The following is a 19455-nucleotide window of genomic DNA, read 5'->3' on the forward strand; positions in this document are numbered from 1 at the left end:
ATTGAGTATCCCTCATGGCGGAGTAGAACTCAAGGCGGAGTGGATGAATGTTCAGATCCTACTCCCAAGCCGTAACGGGGAGAGGACGGAACTACGAGGGGAACAGGGGGGGGGGGGTCTTAATGACATCCCAAAACAATAACTCACACAGTAACGGGACCTATTGAATAACGCTATCTATCTCAATAGTACCCTCAAACTAAATAACTCTTAAGATATCATATACCCGTAGAGGGAGAGGGGGGAGGGAGAACTCGTTGAACGTACAAAACGGGAACTCCACTTCTCATACTCGAGGTTAAGAAAGAAAACGAGAGAAAGGGTAACTCGTGACTGAGTACAGAAAACGGGAACTCCAATCTCTCGCTCTCGTGGTTACACTATAAGAACCTAATAATTACACAACAATATGATATAAGTATAACAATAAAATTGTAACGTCAAATACAAGACTACGAACGAAGAATAACGTCTGCTAAAACCAAATTTAAAAGGATATAGTCCACTGACAAACGCCTCGCGGGGCGGGTACTAAACTATAATAAAGCCAGAACGCTATTCTTGTTCGCAGACTGGACTTGCTAGCAAAAAGTACCATGGGAAATAATAATAATAATAATAATAATGGTTCAAAAAGGCATAAGGCCAGTGACTTAACCAAGAACCTAACTGACAGAGTACCAAATGGGCAAGACTAACATGAATTCCCAGCGAGACAAAGCAAAACAACAATGGCTGCCGACACCGCGGAGGGCCCAGCCGGAAGAAATAAAAACAGACTATACTGGGAAGAGGACAAATGCCCGGTACTACAAAAAGCTGTCAAAACAAACTATGGTACTGTACTTAACATTGGAATGGGTGAAGTTGGAGCTTCGGTCATGACGAAATAAATCCACGAAGTTAAAACACCGAGAGCACAAAATTCTACACACAAGCTAGCAAGTCCAAAGTAGAAGGATGTTGTTCAGATGGCGCTCGCGTCGGGGCGTCGGTGGCGTGGCTCTGGTAGCGTAGCTGGTGCTTCTGTATCGGCCCATCCCTTTGACGAAGGAATTAGCTAAATGGAAGACAGCCTGTGAATAGTGGTTTTCATGCGCCTCTGCTTTATACACGACACCCACAAGGTGCTCGCGCGAGGGTAGTAACCTCTGCATTCCATGCTTTTATCTTTCTCTGGTATAATTGGAAGGTTTATATCAGAAAAGTGTATAAGAAGGACCCTTTTCAACGGCCGCCACAGGTCGACCCAGAAATTAAATGTTACCGGCGTCAATGACCTTAGATGTCAGGATGCCTGAAAACTTTAAATCAATCAATCAATCTCATGACAGCAGGAGGCCTTCGGGTCTCTGTCGCGCTAAACCTTTGGGCTCTCGCGACTTGAAACCTTTGGGTGTCTGTTACGCTGAACCCTCGGGCTCTCGTAACGACGGTGGCGTTGAACCTCTGGGTTCTCGTACCGTCAGTCACGCTTATCCTTCGGGATCTCGTGACAGGAATCTTGATTCCTCGTTACGCTGACTCTCCGGGGTCTCGTAACCTGAGTTATGCTGAACCCTTGGGCTCTCGTAACTCTAGTCGTGCTAATACTTCGGTGTTTCGTGACAGAGAAACTCCGGTTTCTCGTTGCATTGTTCCTTCGAGTTCGCGCAACACAGTTCACGCTGAACTTTCGGGTTCTCGTGACCAGAGTCATTCTTATTATGACAGAGAGTTTTTAAACTCTCGTTGTGTTGATCGTTCGCGCTCACACAATATGAGCTATCGCGCACGACCAAGTTGGCGCGCACGGCCAAATTGGCAAGCACGACCGATTCAGCGTGCACGACAGTCTTGGCGCGCACAACCGCCTTGGTGCGCGCAAACAAAATGAAGATCATGGCGCGCAGGTTCATCATATGGGGCTCCATATGTACGAATAGTCTATTGCTAGCCATGTGCGCGAACATCCTGTTGCGCATCATGCGCACGAACATCCTGTTGCGCACCATGCGCGCGAACAACCTCATGCGCTCCAGGAGCGCGAACAACCTCATGCACTCCAGGAGCGCGAAAAAGGTGCACGAAATCGGAAGAAGTGCCCGCACGAGCCCCCTTCCGCCTAGTAACAGTTCGGCGCAAGAGCGCACGATCATCTTGGCGCTCATAATCAGTCTCTCGAGCCCCTTGGGCCTCAACAGAGACAACGGTCGCCTATGCGACCGAGCCCAGATCCTATCCCTAAGGGTAGGCCTGTGCCTATCTTGCCTGTAGGGAAGCTTCCATCGGACTAGAGGGTTAGGGAACCTGCCCAGGTTTCTAAACCCAGGGAACAGTCCTTTCCTAAGGACCTTCCCCCTAATTCCACAGGAGCCCATGACCCCCCGTGGCTTAGCAACTTATTTAATGTAATGCGCCAAGCCATGAAGGGAGTCGTTCCCCGCTCCCAGTCCTTAGGTGATATACCTAGGATTCCCTTGTCGCCTCCTCTCTTCCCAGGGTCCTCTCCTCCCTCCGATCCTAGGAGGAGGTTGGGAGTTGTCGCACAGGCGGGCCCCTCAGGCAAGGGGAGATGATCATCCCCTCGCAAAAGACCTCTGGAGGAGATTAGGCATGAACCTCAGGGTAGCCCCCTGCAGTTCAAGATGCCACAGGCCAGGCCAAAGGGGGAAAGGAAAAGGATTCGTCCTTCAACCCCCAAAGAGGATAGGGTTACTTACTATGGAGACTCCCTCCCTTCTTTACCGGTCGAGATAGTGTCTAATGAGGCACGACCTGCGACCAGACGGGATTCATCCCATACGGCAATGGACTTACCTTCCACCCGTAAGCCGACGGAGTCCTCTAGGCCCTTGGGGACAGAGGATCTCCGGCCTCGTAGGAGGGAACCGAAAGATTTGTTCACCATCCCCAAATCCTCGGCCAGACTCTTCCTTACTGCCTCCCAGACAGCCGGAAGCAAGCACCTCCCCGGTAGTTCCCCTATCCCCAGTCTATACAGTTGACGACTTCGACTCACGCCGGGCCCCATGGATGAGAGCTTGGACGTGGAAGGGCAGAGCGATCTCGAGGACGACGCTCTGCCAGCAGCCGCTAGCCCTAAACTTACAGAGGATGAGAGGAAGGAGTCGGAACACGCCTTCTGGCAGGTTCTAGCCTGCATCCGTTCCATCAATGGACTTCCAGATCTATCGGCAGCCCCTCTAGATGGAAAAGAAACGGTCCTTGACCAGTTCTATGGCACTCAGAAACCTCATAGGACCAGTGCAGCTTTGCCCTGGTCAAAGGGGCTGAAGAGTGCCAAACAGAAGGCTGTGTCTCAGGCAACTGGTTCCACCTCTTCTCTCCGCTCCAACTCGTCCTCCAAGCTCTTACCTCCTCCGTATGTGTTTCAGAGGAGGTACTATGAGATCCTCGGAGAATCCTTTCCAACGCTGCCTCTCGACTACTCTATAGAGGCACTCTCGAAGGCCACCCCCTTCGAGAAACTCTTGGGACTCCCTGTCTCCTTTTCGGCCTCTGAAATCCTAAACCAGGAAAAGGTGGCGAAGTATGCCATGCAAGCTACTTCGTGGCTGGATTTCTGATTGGGATCCTTAGGACAACTGATGCGGTCTAAAGACCTGTCTCGGGAGTCCTCCAGGAAGTCTTTGGAGACTTTCCTTTTGTCCGGCACTCGGGCCATCGAGTTCCTCTCTCATCAGGTTGTGAACCTTTGGGCCAACACTATCCTGAAGAGGAGGGATGCCGTCATAGGAAAGCTCTATAAACATCTCCCTCAGGCCGAAGTAGCGAGTCTAAGGAATGCTCCTTTTGAGGGCAATTCTTTGTTCCATCCCGAGGATGTCGAGCGGGTGGCAGAGAGGTGGAGGAAGTCCAGTCAGGACTCCCTCATCTAAAAGGCCTTAACAGTGAGACCTTACTGCTCTCAGCCACAGCGGAAAACACAGCAGAACCCGCAGCCGAAAAGGGCTAGAGACCCAAAACAGCAGGGTAAAATGGGTGCAAAGCAGGCCTTTCACAGCAAAAAGTCCTTCCGTGGGGGAAAGAGTAAGAAGGGATCTGGCCAAGGCCGGTCCCAATAAGGCAGGCAATCCTCCCATTTGTCCACCTGTGGGGGGATGCCTGCAAAGCCGCTGGCAGAGGTGGCTTTACCATGGGGCCGAACCCTGGACGGTTGAGGTGATTCGTTCAGGGTATCGTATCCCGTTCACGCTCTCTCTCCCTCCACTGACTCGAGTGCTGATTCCATTGAACTCCTGTGCGAAGGGATCCGCACAGGAGTTTGCCCTCAGGGCAGAAGTCCAGTCCATGTTGGAGAAGGACGCTCTCCAGGAGGTCCTCGATGGGTCCCCAGGCTTCTACAGTTGACTCTTTCTTGTTAAAAAGGCGGCTGGAGGCTGGAGACCAGTCATCGACCTCTTGGCCCTGAACAGGTTTGTCGAACAGACACCTTTCAGGATGGAGACGTCTGACACAGTCAGACAAGCGATAAGACCTCTGGACTTCATGTGCACTCTAGATCTGAAGGACGCATACTTCCAGATCCCAATTCATCCGTCTTCCAGGAAGTATCTGAGATTCATGTTCAATCGGAAGCATTACCAGTTCAGGGTGCTGTGTTTCGGTCTTTCCACAGCACCCCAGGGATTCACGAGAGTATTCGCCCTAGTATCATCTTGGGCTCACAGAGTCGGCATCCGTCTCCTAAGATACTTGGACGACTGGCTGATTCTGGCAGACTCGGAGGCGGCCCTTCTCCGCCACCGAGACGAGCTTCTAAGGTTTTGCCAGGATCTGGGGATCGTGGTAAACCTCGAGAAGTCTCAACTGCTCCCCTCTCAAGAACTGGTATACCTAGGCATGCGATTACACACCCTAAGGCACAAAGCGTTTCCATCAGACGAAAGAATCCGATTCCCGGGATCACCTAGTGCGCATAGGGCTAGAGGAACAGTCGGACCTCAGGTGGTGGCTGGCGGAGTCAAACCTCTGCAAAGGGGTCGATCTTCTCATCTCTCCCCCGGAATTGATGTTGTTTGCGGACGCATCAAAAGAAGGGTGGGAGGCTCACGTACTGCACCATTACATCTCCGGCCAATGGTCCGAATGAGAAAGGTACCAGCACATAAATCTCTTAGAGATGAGGGCAGCCTTTCTGACCCTCAGAGTTCCACCAGGTCCTGGCGGGGCACTCCGTGGTGCTGGTGAGCAACAACACCACGGTAGTAGCTTATCTAAGCAAACAGGGTGGTACCTTTTCGCAGCAGCTGTGCCATCTTGCAGTAGAGATACTCAGATGGGCAGAAGACAACTCGGTGACTCTATCAGCTCGCTTCATTCCGGGCAAGCGGAATGTGCTAGCAGACAAGCTGAGCAGAGCGACTCAGATAGTTGGCACCGAGTGGTCTTTGAATCCTCTGATAGCCAACAAAGTCCTGACTTTGTGGGGTTCCCCGACAGTGGATCTGTTCGCAACGGCCTTGAATTTCAGGCTCCCGTTGTACTGTTCCCCAGTCCCGGATCCCCAAGCTCTTTGGCAAGATGCTTTTCAACAACTGTGGATAAACCTGGACGCTTACGCGTTTCCCCCGTTCTGTCTGATGAGAAAAGTCCTCAACCAGGTACGAGCAAGCAACAATTTGCAAATGACCCTCATAGCTCCGCTATGGCATCACGCTGAATGGTTCCCGGACCTTCTGCATCTCCTCACGGAGATCCCGAGGGAGCTTCCTCCACAACACGACCTCCTCAAACAACCACATGCCAACATCTTTCACAGAGCCGTAGCCTCGCTTCGACTTTACGCCTGGAGACTATCCAGCACCTCACACAGAGAGGCCCGGTTGCGAAAGAATGGCTGGACACCTCAGGAGATCCACATAGGCAGTCTGCCAGGCGAAGTGGACAGTTTTCTGTGGTTGGTGTCGTGGAAGGGGTATCTCTCCCCTCGATGCCTCTGTTCCAACCATAGCGGAGTTTCTTGTACAGTATATTCAGATCCTCCTCTGTCCAACCGACCCAGAGCTCATGACGTCAGAGGCATTGCAACGTCTCTGGCATTCAAGAAAAATTTTTTTGTGGCACAGGTATTGCAAGCGGGCGTGTGGAAGCGTCAGACGACCTTCACAGCCCACTACCTGAAAGACGTAACCCACAGGAACATGGAAACCTTCTCCATTGGTCCTGTGGTGGCTGCACAACAAGTGATCTAATGCCTCAGGGTCCTTGATGGACAAGTAGCAGAGGGTTGAGGGCTGAGGTTACCCGGGTTAGTCTAGGGTGAATGAAAAGAATGTCTGGCTCACTTCTTTCTTTCTCCTTCTCCCCTCCTGGGGAAATAGCTCCGCAAGACCGAAGCATAGCTGACCTCACCCCTCTGCAGGTAAGAATCATTTCCCTTTGTATCCTGGGTATGGATGAATACTTTGTTACGTCACCAATACCTCTTGAGGGAGGGTATTGGATATGTCTTGGAATCCTCGAGTTCCTACGTGAAGACAAGCCATAAGTCTCTTTCACACAAGCTTCTGCAGGCCGCTATCAGTGAGTTACCTTGTAACTACTTTGATTTTAGCAAGGGTAGGATTCCCTCTACTATCGATCACAGATCGAAATAGAGAGGACCTCGGGTCATGACCAAGGCCAATTGGTAGGACTTCCTCCCTCCTAAGAGTAAGTCACCCAAATAAATAGCGAAGGTTTTTATCTGTGTCGGAACAAATAACAAATTTGGAAATAATTTTTATTTTTCAATATTAATCTTACCCGATGATCATGTAGCTGTCAACTCTGTTGCCCGACAGAAATCTACGGTCGGGATACGCCAGCGATCGCTATACGTGTGGGGGTGTACACAACAGCGCCATCTGTGAGCAGGTACTCAAGTACTTCTTGTCAACAAGAACTCAATTTTTCCTCTGTCGTGCCACCGGCTAGACCTACTTGGATACGCTGTTGATTCTGGAGTTATTGTTCACGATTTGGTGATGTATTTGCTCTAGAGTTTAGCCTTCGCTATTCAGGAAGCTTTATCATTAGCTTAGCAAGCTTTTGGAATTAATTTGATTTTATTATGGTGACGAAGAGAGTATGGACTCTCTTTCACTTTTAAATGGCCGACCCTTCCCTTAGTCGGAAGTGTTGGTGTCGAAGAGAGTATAGACTCTCTTTCACTTTTTATTTTATATCTCTCCGCCATTTATAGGCCTCTTCGATGCCTAATAGTAGGCGGTCCTTACTTGGAACCGAAGTTAATTAACATTGAGCTCGTCATATCGTTTTTCCTGTTAAGAATTTATGCTATTTTAATTTTAATGTTTTTGAAAGATTTTCTTTGATAGTCTCGTACTGTTTTCAAAGTTGAACTAACGTTTTGTTTAGTCTCCGCAGTTGTTGACGTTCAGAACGTTCAACTTGCGCTCTATCGTTACGATAGAGAGAGAGTATTTCATGGTTTCACGTTGCAGTAAGAGTAAACCGATTCTAGCGTTTCGTTCATTCTTTCTTAGCTTAAATGGTTTTAATTCTAATAAAGGAACTTTTTATTTGGGAAACCTTTCAGTTTTTTTCCTTTAACAAATAATATGTTTTAATGATATATATAATTGGGCTCATCTCTCAGGTTCTAAGTCAAGAGAGAGAGAGAGAGAGATAGAGACGGAGGGAGAGAGAGGAGGATAAACGTTTCGTTCAAGCGGGTAACGTTGTTCTCGTTTTTTGCTCTTCTCCCTAGTCGATATAGGGGAAGAAGGTAAAACGTTTCTAGAGTTTTATTCTTGTTCCCAGGCTTTATGCGGTGAGAGATTTTAAACGTAGTTTATTTGATCTAGTGTTTAGTCTCTTTTCCAGCCACTGAATTCTTTATCTTTCATTATGTTTTTCTGTTACATTGTAATACTGTTTTCGCAATTACTACCTTTTAATGAAGGATAGGATTGCGTGTTTCAGGTACAAACCACTTAAAGTTTCGAGTTCAGTGAAATAAGTGCAAACAGAAAATCAAAAGTGATAAAGTGATATGCGCAAAGTGTTACAGTGTTGCGTTCGAGGGTTCGTCTGTTCGTGCCAGTTGTTCACCTAGTCCGATACCTCTTACAAGCTCCCAAGCCCAGGGGAGAAGTAATGTCGAAGGACTTATGGGTTCCACAGGCCTTGATCGACGAACAGACGTTTCCCTCCGTGGTTTCGGGTGTATCTACACACGTTGCCGACGTGATCACCCCACCCACACAAAGACGAGAGAGCCCATTTATTCCTCGTCTGAGGAAGAGGTTTCTCGCAGAAACCATGGACCAAATCTTGCAGCTTTTAAGTGCAAGTCGGTCCCTTCCGCGCAAGTCCAACGGCCTAGGTGTAGCCACTGGGTCTGTTCGGACTCGCTGCAGTACGACAACTGCACACCTCCCAAGAGAGGCTAGGTGGTACTGCAACAGGCAGTAACTCCGTCTGTTGCCGCACCAGCTGTTTTAGACCCTCAGTCACAACGGACAGTAGCTCCGTTTGTTGTTGTCTTTCATAGACCCTAGTGGTCCATGCTGCAGACTATACAGTCTCAGCTTGCTCCTTCATGCAGGAGTATCATGCTGGAAGGTTGACAATGCAGCCTGTTAACCTACAACCCGCCGAGGTTGTGCGCTCAGCAGATACTGCGGCTGCCTGCTCCCACCCTCCACCTGTGAGAGCTCCACCACCGATGCGCAGTCCACCCTGCCAGACGCATGTTCTTGCTGCACCATCTGCTAACATGCGTGAGCTACCGCATCAGCAGTGGGAAGGGTCTGTAGAGCTGCCGGGTTCCAGCACTATGCGGCATTCTCCGCTGCCCATGCAGCATGCTCTGCATACCTTACAGCATGCTCTGCATACCTTACAGCATGCTCTGCATACCTTACAGCATGCTCTGCATACCTTACAGCATGCTCTGCATACCTTACAGCATGCTCTGCATACCTTACAGCATGCTCTGCATACCATACCGCATGCTCCTCAACCCACCGCAGCCCCTCCCACGCACCAGCACTCTGCTTTTGTTGTTGCCAGCTCCCACACTCCGACTGCGGAGAAGGTTGACGATGCACCCGTGGGCCTACACCTCCCACGGTTGTGCGCCCGGCATGGCTTCCTGCTCTCACACTCTTGTTGTGAGAGCTCCTCCACCCATGCACAGTCAACCCTGCCAGATGTATGATGACTCCCACACACAGAGCACTCCGTTGCCATGCGGGAGCTACCACAAGCTGCCGTGTTTTGACACGGTGTGTCAGCCTCCGCAACACACTGTGGTTACCGCCACTCGCCAGCAGCAAACTAGTCAGGCAGGAGTTGAGGCTTCCCCACACAACTTTGGTTGTTGCCAACTCACAAACTGTCATACAGTTACATGACGTTGCCTTCTGGTCTGCTATTTATACACCAGTGCTGTATGTCCTCACGCTCCTGTTGTGGTTGACAGTTCAGTTTTTGACAGTTCACAGACTGTCAAGCAGTTTCATAACGTTGCCTTCTGGTCTGCTGCTTTTGCACCAGTGAAACCCTCACTGAGAGAACTTAGCTTTTCTCGGATATGGTTCCTGTAGATGAGAAAGTGCTGTTCTCCCTCCTTCTGATATTCCCTTGAGGACTCTGTCATTTGGAGAGGAGCCTTAAGCTGCTTAGCCTCCTATGGACTTTTATTTAAGCATAACATGCTTCCAGGGAGGGTAAATGGTTCCGCTTCAGTCGCTAACCCCGTCTGTTGCCACACCTGCTCCCATAGACCTTGGGCTTGGTTGCAAGACATGCAGTCCAAGCTTAGTCCTTGATAGAGGATTTTTTACGGACGCTGAGGTATCCTACTCACGTCCGCCAGTTGAGATGGTTCCTCCACCGGTGCGACCCAGTGTGGGTTGACAGTCGCACGTTGATGTTATGCTACTCTCGGAGGTGGTTGTGGACGTTCAGTGTGTCACTGGGAAGACGTTCAACAACCAGCAGAGGTGTCTTGTTGTGACGCAGTGCGGCAACCTCAGCAACCCGATAAGGGGTTGTCTGTACTACCCAGACAGTCTAGACAGTTTCGGGTTGTCGCTGTTCTTCCTCGCTTCCCCATGGTTGACAGTTCACAGACTGTGCAGCAGTACCATGATCTTGTGTCCGGCTCCGTCACGCATCCACCAGTGCGACCGGATTCAGCGAGTCAGACGTTGCCCACTCCGTTGCCGTTTCCTCATCAGTTTCGGATGAGGAACCCTCTGATGAGGACATGGCTGAACAAGAAGATCAATCCCCAGCCCTGCTATCCATCCAGAAGATGCTGAAGAAGGAATACAGCCCTGTCAGGCTGTGGATGAGTCTGGTTAGGACACTGTCATCCGTGGTGCATTTGGTGTCACTTGGAAGACTACACCTCCGTCCTCTTCGGTTTCATCTAGCTCTTCACTGGAAAAGGACAAGACGCTAGAAGCGGTCTCGATCCCGGTTTCCGGAAGATAAGTCTGGTCTAACCTGAGGAAAGGACTTTATCAACCTTTTATAGGGTCTTCCCCTGACTGTTCAGACTCCCAACCACGTTCTCTTCTCAGACGCATCGGACGTAGGCTGGGGTGCGACCTTAGGCGGTAGGGAATGCTCGGGATTATGGAACTCGCGTCAAAGGACAATGCATTTTAACTGCAAGAAGCTTCTGGCAGTAAGTCTGACCTGGAAAAGCTTCAGGTCTCTCCTTCAAGACGAAGTCATGGAGGTCAACACGGACAACTCCCTGCTTTGATGTTCATCTCCTAGCAAGGAGGGACCTACTCTCTGACATGGTGCGAGTTCGCTAGTGACCTCCTCTCCTGTTCAACAGGTCTAGACTTTTCACTAGTAACAAATTTCTTCCAAGGCAACTTGAATGTCTTAGCAGTTTGTCTCAGTAGGAAGGGACAATAATTCCAACATATTAGACCCTCCACAGAGATGTATGCAAGAGACTTTGGGTCACCTGGGGCCATCCAACCATAGATCTCTTCGCAACCTCGATGTCCAAGAGGCTCTCAACAGACCCAGCAGTGGTTCTTTTAGATGCCTTTCTACTAGATTAGTCTCATCTAGATCTTTATGCATTCCCTCCGTTCTAGTTTGTCAACAAGGTACTGCAGAAGTTCGCCTCTCTCGTTGGGACAAAGTTGACACTAGTTGCTTCCCTCTGGCCCGCGAGAGAATAACTTACCGAGGTACTTCGATGGCTAGTAGACGTTCCCAGAACTCTTCCCCTAAGGGTGGACCTGCTACGTCTGCCACGCGTAAGAAGGTACTCCAAGGCCTCCACGCTCTTCGTCTCACTGCCTTCAGAGTATCGAAAGACTCTCGAGAACTAGAGGTTTTTCGAAGGTGGCAACCAGAGCGATTGTTAGAGCAAGGAGAGCATCCACCCTTAGAGTCTACCAATCGAAGTGGGGAATCTTCCTAAACTGGTGCAAGTCAGTATCCGTATCCTCGACCAGTACCTCTGTTACTCAAATAGCTGACTTCCTCTTATATCTGAGAAAAGAGCGATCTCTTTCAGCTCCCACTTTCAAGGGTTACAGAAGCATGTTGGCATCAGTCTTCCGTCACAGAGGCTTAGATCTTTTTAACAATAAAGATCTACAGGACCTCCTTAAGTCTTTTGAGACCACGAAGGAGCGTCGTTTGGTTACACCTGGCGTATCCCGACCGTAGATTTCTGTCGGGCAACAGAGTTGACAGCTACATGATCATCGGGTAAGTATATTCAAAAATTTATTTTACTAATGAAAATAACATTTTTCCTAACATACAAACCTGAAGCTATTTATACAAATTGGCCTGCCACCCTGTCCCCCTAGAAGTCCTGCCAGAAAGCAAAAGTGGTTACTCAACCGACAGGTGTGAGTGAGCGGGGTAGCTAGTCTACCCCAACCCCCTCCCGCTAACTAGCAAATGGGGTAATTATCCCTCACTAAAATTGTCTTGGCTGGTTTTCAGCGTTGCCGAAAGTAATACCCTAATAAATAGCTTCAGGTTTGTATGCTAGGGAAAGTACAAATTATTTCCAAATTTGTTATCTTACCCACATTAACTCTCAACTTCCTTCTCTAACACACTCTTCCAAATTGTGTCACTAATCGGCCAAGCTTCTCTTCCGCGTCTGCAACTAGTACAGTATCATCCGCAAACAACAACTGATTTACCTCCCATTCATGGTTATTCTCGTCTACTAGTTTCAATCATCGTCCAAGCACTCGAGCATTCACCTCTCTCACCACTCCATCAACATAAAAGTTAAACAACCACGGCGACATCACACATCCCTGTCTCAGCCCCACTCTCACCGGAAACCAATCGCTCACTTCATTTCCTATCCTAACACATGCTTTACTACCTTTGTAGAAACTTTTCACTGCTTGCAACAACCTTCCACCAACTCCATATAATTTCATCACATTCCACATTGCTTCCCTATCAACTCTATCATACGCTTTCTCCAGATCCATAAACGCAACATACACCTCCTTACCTTTTGCTAAATATTTCTCGCATATCTGCCTAACTGTAAAAATCTGATTCATATAACCCCTACCTCTTCTAAAACCACCCTGTACTTCTAAAATTGCATTCTCTGTTTTACCCTTAATCCTATTAACCCTTTTACCCCCGGGGTTTTTGGAAATTTCCAACCCTTAAGCCCCAGGGGGTTATTTTTTTCCCAGCACATTTTGCAGTATATTATTTTTAAATTGCTCTAACAGCCTTAATTTTTGTCATAGAGAGGTCAGGTTGGTCTCATTCTCTTGGAAAATGCCTGAATTTTCTCAAAAAATTATCAAAAAATATGAAAAATAAATTTTTATAGCATTTTTTTGCAAGGACGTACCGGTACGTCCATGGGGGTAAAGGGATGGCTTTTGTGAAACGTACCAGTACGTCCTTTGGGGGTAAAAGGGTTAATCAGTACTCTACCATACACTTTTCCAACTACACTCAACAAACTAATACCCCTTAAATTACAACACTCATGCACATCTCCCTTACCCTTATATAGTGGTACAATACATGCATAAACCCAATCTACTGGTACCATTAACAACACAAAACACATATTAAACAATCTCACAACCATTCAAGTACAGTCACACCCCCTTCCTTCAACATCTCAGCTCTCACACCATCCATACCAGATGCTTTTCCTACTCTTGTTTCATCTAGTGCTCTCCTCACTTCCTCTCTTGTAATCTCTCTCTCATTCTCATCTCCCATCACCGGCACCTCAACACCTGCAACAGCAATTATATCTGCCTCCCTATTATACTCAACATTCAGTAAACTTTCAAAATATTCCGCCCACCTTTTCCTTGCCTCCTCCCCTTTTAACAACCTTCCATTTACATCTTTCACTGTCTCTTCAATTCTTGAACCAGCCTTCCTTACTCTCTTTACTTCTTTCCAAAACTTCTTATTCTCTTCATATGAAAGACCCAATCCCTGACCCCACCTCAGGTTAGCTGCCCTCTTTGCCTCACTTACCTTGCGCTTTACTTCCACATTTTTCTCTCTATATCTTTCATACTTCTCTACACTATTACTCTTCAGCCATTCTTCAAAAGCCCTCTTTTTCTCTTCCACTTTTACCTTCACTCCTTCATTCCACTATTCACTGCCCTTCCGCATGCTGCCTCCAACAAACTTCTTGCCACACACATCACTTGCAATCCCAACAAAATTTTCTTTTACTAACGTTGTTACTTAAGATATTTTATATTTATTGCTTCTCATATACAGTTTCTTTATTTGCTTATTTCCTTTCCTCACTGGCCATTTTTCCCAGTTGGAGTCCTTGGCCTTATAGCATCTTGCTTTTCCAACTAGTGTTGTAGCTTAGCTAGTAATAATAATAATAATAATAATGATAATGATATTAATAATGATAATCATCATCATCATCATCATCATCATCCATGAAGATGGTGATGATGAAGATGATGATTAATAATAATTAATAATTATTAATAATTATTAATAATATGATGTCATTTCATCTGCAAATAAAGACAGTATGAACATCGGGTGAGTATAGAAATAATATATTTTGTCATTAAGATTTGGTTTTTGTTGCCAAAATTCTAATGAAAATAGTTTTAATAACTGCATTTCTCCCATCCTTCGCCCCCTTTTGACAGGCTGGTGAATTTCACTCATTCTGGAATATGTGGCAAAAGTGGGACTCATTTAATTTATCCTTTGCTCTGAAGTTTGGTGGTAGACCTTTGACCTCCAGTAATTTGGGCCAAGTCATTTCTTCATTTGCTTTTCCATTGTTTCCCTCTCTTTTCAAGATTGAAAAGCACCTTTTCATTTGTCTGATGAGGGCTATTTTGTGTTATCTTTCAGTGTTTGTGTGGCAGATTTTAGAAAGAATGCTTCTAGGCTGTTCCATTCCACAAGCTGTGCAAGCTAAAATTCTTGAAAAGACTTCATTTTCTTTGTGAATCAGGTATATTTTTCAAGCTTAGAAGGATATTTCAGTAATACACTGTAGAAGTTGATGTCAAAGTTATTATTCTTGAAATTAGGGCACTCTTTGTCCACTCCTTTCTCTTCAAACAAAGTTTTGATGCAAACTCTGTCAATCTGGCCAGGACCTAGAAAAACCTATTCAGCTTTTCTAATTTGTACTTAGGGAAATCACTCACAAATTCTAGGATTTCTCTGTAGACCTGGTAGATACAGAATAAGCTATATCTGCCTTATGAGGCAACCTTGATTTAGCGGAATATTATTATTATTATTATTATTATTGTTATTATTATTAGAGGAGACGTCCCCTTTTGTGTTTCATTTGTTTGATGTCGGCTACCCCCCAAAATTGGGGAAAGGGCCTTGGTATATGTATGTATGTATGTATGTATTGTTATTATTATTATTATTATTATTATTATTATTATTATTATTATTATTACTAGCCAAACTACAACCCTAGTTGGAAAAGCAAGATGCTATAAGCCCAAGAGCTCCAATAGGGAAAAATATCCCAGCGAGGAAAGGAAACAAGGAAATAAATAAACGATATAAGAAGTAATGAAAAACTGAAATAGAATATTTTAGAAACCCTTAACAACATTAAAACATATAATTCATATATAGACTATGAAAAGACTCATGTCAGCCTGTTCAACATAAAAACATTTGCTGCAAGTTTGAACTTTTGAAGTTCTACTGATTCAACTACCTGATTAGAAAGATCATTCCACAATTTGTCACAGCTGGAACGAGACTTTTAGAATACTGTGAAGTATTGAGCCTCATGATGGAGAGGGCCTGACTATTATAATTAACTGCATACCTAGTATTACGAACAAGATGGAACTGTCCAGCAAGATCTAAATGTAAAGGATGGTCAGAATTATGAAAAATCATATGCAACATGCATAATGAACTAATTAAATGACGGTGCCAAAGATTAATATCTAGAATAGGAATAAGAAATTTAATAGACCGCAAGTTCTTGTCCAACAAATTAGGTTTATCTTGGTATGATACTTGCTGTAAAATGATTAATATATCTGATAGTATGGGTAAGTGCATAAGCCTTTTTGTTGCTTTTGCCCATACAATGACAAGTTCCTTACATAAGCAGGACTTCTGCTTAAGCTGTGCTCACTTAGCAAAGCTTCATTGGTTTCCTTAGGTCTCCTTTTTTGTGCTGAGTAATCAACATCTCAGATCCCATCACTCAAGTTGCAAGTCAGGCTAGATTAAACGGGATGGGTTTCTTATGGAACAAGTGTATTTTTATACCAAAATTCGTGTTTTCATTGCTTTAAGCTGTTGCTCCTTATGCTTAGGTTCCCTTTGTCACTGCTGCTTTAATTTCCGACGCACAAGTGAGACAGCTAGCCATTTGAACTTTGAGAGGCCAGAAATATTTAGCCTTTCCTACCTGAATCAGCCAACCATCTTGCAATATTGTTTTTTCTGGAATTTTCATAGGTATGTGATGTAGGTTATATTAGCAGATATAGATTTGAATGAAAAATTTTTTTTCAAGAAATTACCCGAAGTAAAATTCTATCAAATTTTCGTCTCGACACCTGAAGTCATGCTCCAACATAGATCATAGGTGTAGAATTTTCTCAAAGCGTCGGTCGTGGTTTCTTGTTTATGCCGGTAGACGGCAGCACGTCGTAGGGACGCCATTGAGCGTCGTGTCGGTCAATTCTTTGTTCTCGTGCGCATCGTGTGGTTGTCCTGTGTTCGGTCCGTTATTAACAATACTTATTATCTTCCTTTTCTCACGTTTCCTTTTTGATTTTACGTATAATCATGGGTCCCAAGAAGTTTAGTTTCGGTATAGGTAGTAGTAGTGGTGAGAAAAGGAAGAAGGCAGTGCTTTCATTAGAATTGAAGCACGAAATTATAGAAAAACATGAGCGCGGTGTGCGTGTGAGTGATCTGGCTAAACAATATGGCCGGAATATGTCTACAATCTCGACGATCATCAAGCAGAAGGCAGCCATTACAGCAGTCAAACCATCAAAGGGGATCACCATTATTTCAAAACGTCGTAGCCCTACTCTGGAAGAGATGGAACGCCTTTTGTTGATATGGATAAAGGACAAAGAGATTGTTGGCGATATGATCACTGAAACGATCATTTGTGATAAGCCCAGCGCTATCTATTGTGACATGAATGCGGCGGGTTCTGGGGGTGAAGCGGGGAGAGTTCAACTGATCTTACAACGGAGGAATTCAAGGCGTCTCGAGGTTGGTTCGAGAAATTTAAGAGACGGACCGGAATTCATTCAGTTGTTCGCCACAGAGAGGCTTCAAGTTCGGACACCAAGGCTGCTAACGATTTTGTTAAAAAGTTTGAAAAGATCGTGAAGGATGAAGGCTATGTAGAGAAGCAAGTTTTCAATTGTGATGAAACCGGTCTGTTTTCAAAAGAGATGCCTAGTCTAACATAAATCACCGCCGAAGAGAAGAAAATGCTTGGACATAAGCCTATGAAGGATCGGTTGACTCTTGCCCTATGTGCCAACGCCAGCGGGGACTGCAAAATAAAGCCGTTATTGGTTTATCATTCCAAAAACCCTAAGGCATTTAAGGCACATAGAGTCAATAAGGACATGCTGCATGTTTTTTGGCATGCTAATTCTAAGGCTTGGGTTACTAGGCATTTCTTTGTTGTATGGGTAAACCAAGTTATGCCCTGCTGTCAAGAAGTACCTTCAGGAGAGGAATTTGCCTTTAAAGTGCTTGCTTTGCTTGGATAATGCTCCCGCTTACCCCCCAGGACTCGAAGATGATATCATCGACCAATTCAATTTTATCAGAGTGCTGTATCTTCCACTGAACACCACCCCTATCCTCCAGCCCATAGACCAGCAAGTCATCTCTAATTTTAAGAAGTTCTACACCAAGCACCTATTTAAGCAGTGCTTTAATGTCACGCAAAGCACCAACTTAACTTTGCGTGAATTTTGGAGGAGCCATTTCAATATCGTGCACTGCTTGAAGATCATAGATCAGGCTTGGGAGGGAGTAACTCGACGGACACTGAATTCAGCTTGGAAGAAGCTTTGGCCTGATGCTGTTTCTCCCAGAGATTTTGAAGATTTTCGCCCCGAGCCTGAACCTGTGCTTGCTGTAGAGGAAGACGTAGAAGATATTGTATCCCTTGGCAAGTCCATGGGTCTGGAGGTTGATGAAGATGACATCACCGAACTCGTCGAGGAGCATCATGAAGAGCTCACTACCGAGGAACTCAAGGAGCTGCATGCCATGCAGAATGGCGAGTTCCAAGGGCAGTTGAGTGAGTCGGAGAACATCGAGGAGGTAAAGCACATCTTAAGTTCGGCTGGAATAAAAGAGATGTTAGCATATCATCAACACGTGGTTGATTTCATTAATAAGTATCACCCACAGAAACTTCAGGTTTGCTGTGTAGTTTCGCAGTTCAATGATGTCTATTTAACCCATTTCAGAAAAATTCTGAAAAGCCATACCAAGCAACTTTCTCTCGATAGTTTCTTTAAAAAATCTACGAAGCGGTCTAGTGATCGTGATGAAGAGAAAGAAAGTGAAGCAAAGAAAACTAAGACTGAATTGAGTGAAAGTAATGAAAATTCAAAATCAAAAAGAAAAAAAAATGTAAAAAAAATATAAAGTATAAAAATAAAAAAAAAATAGATAAGCTAAGTTAAGTTAAAGTTCACGTAATGTAAGTTAGAGTAAGTTACGGTACGTTATCGCAGTCACCATCTCTACCTCCTCGCCGACCATCCGTCTCCTCCTGCTTAGCAATTCCTACACCTGCGTTGGCCTGTCTCTAAGGTAAAGTGACAATAAAACCCCCTTTTTTTATTTATTATTTCTTTATAATTATTCTTTTTTACATCTTTCTTATATAATGCAATTGTATTATTGTTATGTGTAATTATGTGTAGTAATTTATTAAGGAGTTATCATAGGTTTTTGGGCTGTAGAACGAATTATACAAATTACAGTGTATTATTATGGGAATATTTGCCCCAACGTACGATTGTTTTAACATATGAAACAGTTCCTGGAACGAATTAAGATCGTATGTAGAGGCTCCACTGTACTGGGCTATTTTTCCCTATTGGAGCCCTTGGGCTTATAGCATCCTGCTCTTCCAACTAGGGTTGTAGCTTAGCTAGTAATAATAATAATATACATAAGATGTTATTGATTATTTTAGTAAACCTTTATTTTCTATTCTTGAATATACTTGATATGTAATAATAACCTTTTCTTCTATAAATTCCAACAGGTCGTCGAGTATTGTAAAAGGCTCAAAGTGCTTAATGTTGAAGGTTGCAGAGACTTATCTGAAACATATCTCTGCAGTTTGCAGGTGAAAAAAATAAAAATCATCCCACATCAGAATATTTGTGAAATTGCTAAGAAAAGAAGAAGAGTCAACTATTTAGGACTAAATATTCAGATATAGTATTTTAAAGATGTTTATTGTTGTTGGAATAGCATATTGATTTTAAAAGAAATATTAATTTTGAATGAAAATTGTAGTATGCTCTTGTATTCATATGGTGCATCCTCAACTTATTGCATGTCATATACTGTATTGAGTTTGTGAAAATGGGCTACCTTGTATAATGAGTGCAATAGCTTTAACAATAGACTAGATGTAGTGAATGGGAGAGTGTGCACTACAGATTTAAGTAATTACTTTTTTAGCTCTAGGCCAATCATCTTTTGGGAAAAGAGTAAATTATGTATGTTTGAATATGTATTGTAAAATCGTGTTTCTTGGTTGATTGTACTATAGGCCTTAAGTTGATATTGTTAACTGATATCCTAGAATTCCCCTTGGGGACTTACCAAGAACTTTACTATTACTACCACTTGAACCTTCACCATGATGTGATCCAATTTTTGTTTTTAGGTCTAAAGGGTTTGCTAATGAGCAATATATTTAACGGATTAGTCAATTCTCAGAGACATGATATA

At 44.9% G+C, this 19455-nt stretch overlaps 1 protein-coding gene across 3 annotated transcripts in view; it reads left to right on the forward strand.

Annotated features, from left to right (window-relative positions):
- The window catches only part of jet (jetlag), a 91437-nt gene extending 72424 nt beyond the window's left edge, over positions 1-19013 (forward strand). For all 3 annotated transcript variants that reach the window (XM_068346369.1, XM_068346370.1, XM_068346367.1), the window contains one exon: positions 18758-19013. In XM_068346369.1, the coding sequence (XP_068202470.1) occupies positions 18758-18937 (180 nt within the window). In that variant the 3' untranslated portion in view covers positions 18938-19013. The remainder of the gene's footprint in view (positions 1-18757) is intronic.
- The last annotated feature ends 442 nt before the right edge of the window (positions 19014-19455 follow it).

Source organism: Palaemon carinicauda, chromosome 22 (genome assembly GCF_036898095.1).
Source record: "Palaemon carinicauda isolate YSFRI2023 chromosome 22, ASM3689809v2, whole genome shotgun sequence".
Taxonomy (NCBI): domain Eukaryota; kingdom Metazoa; phylum Arthropoda; class Malacostraca; order Decapoda; family Palaemonidae; genus Palaemon; species Palaemon carinicauda.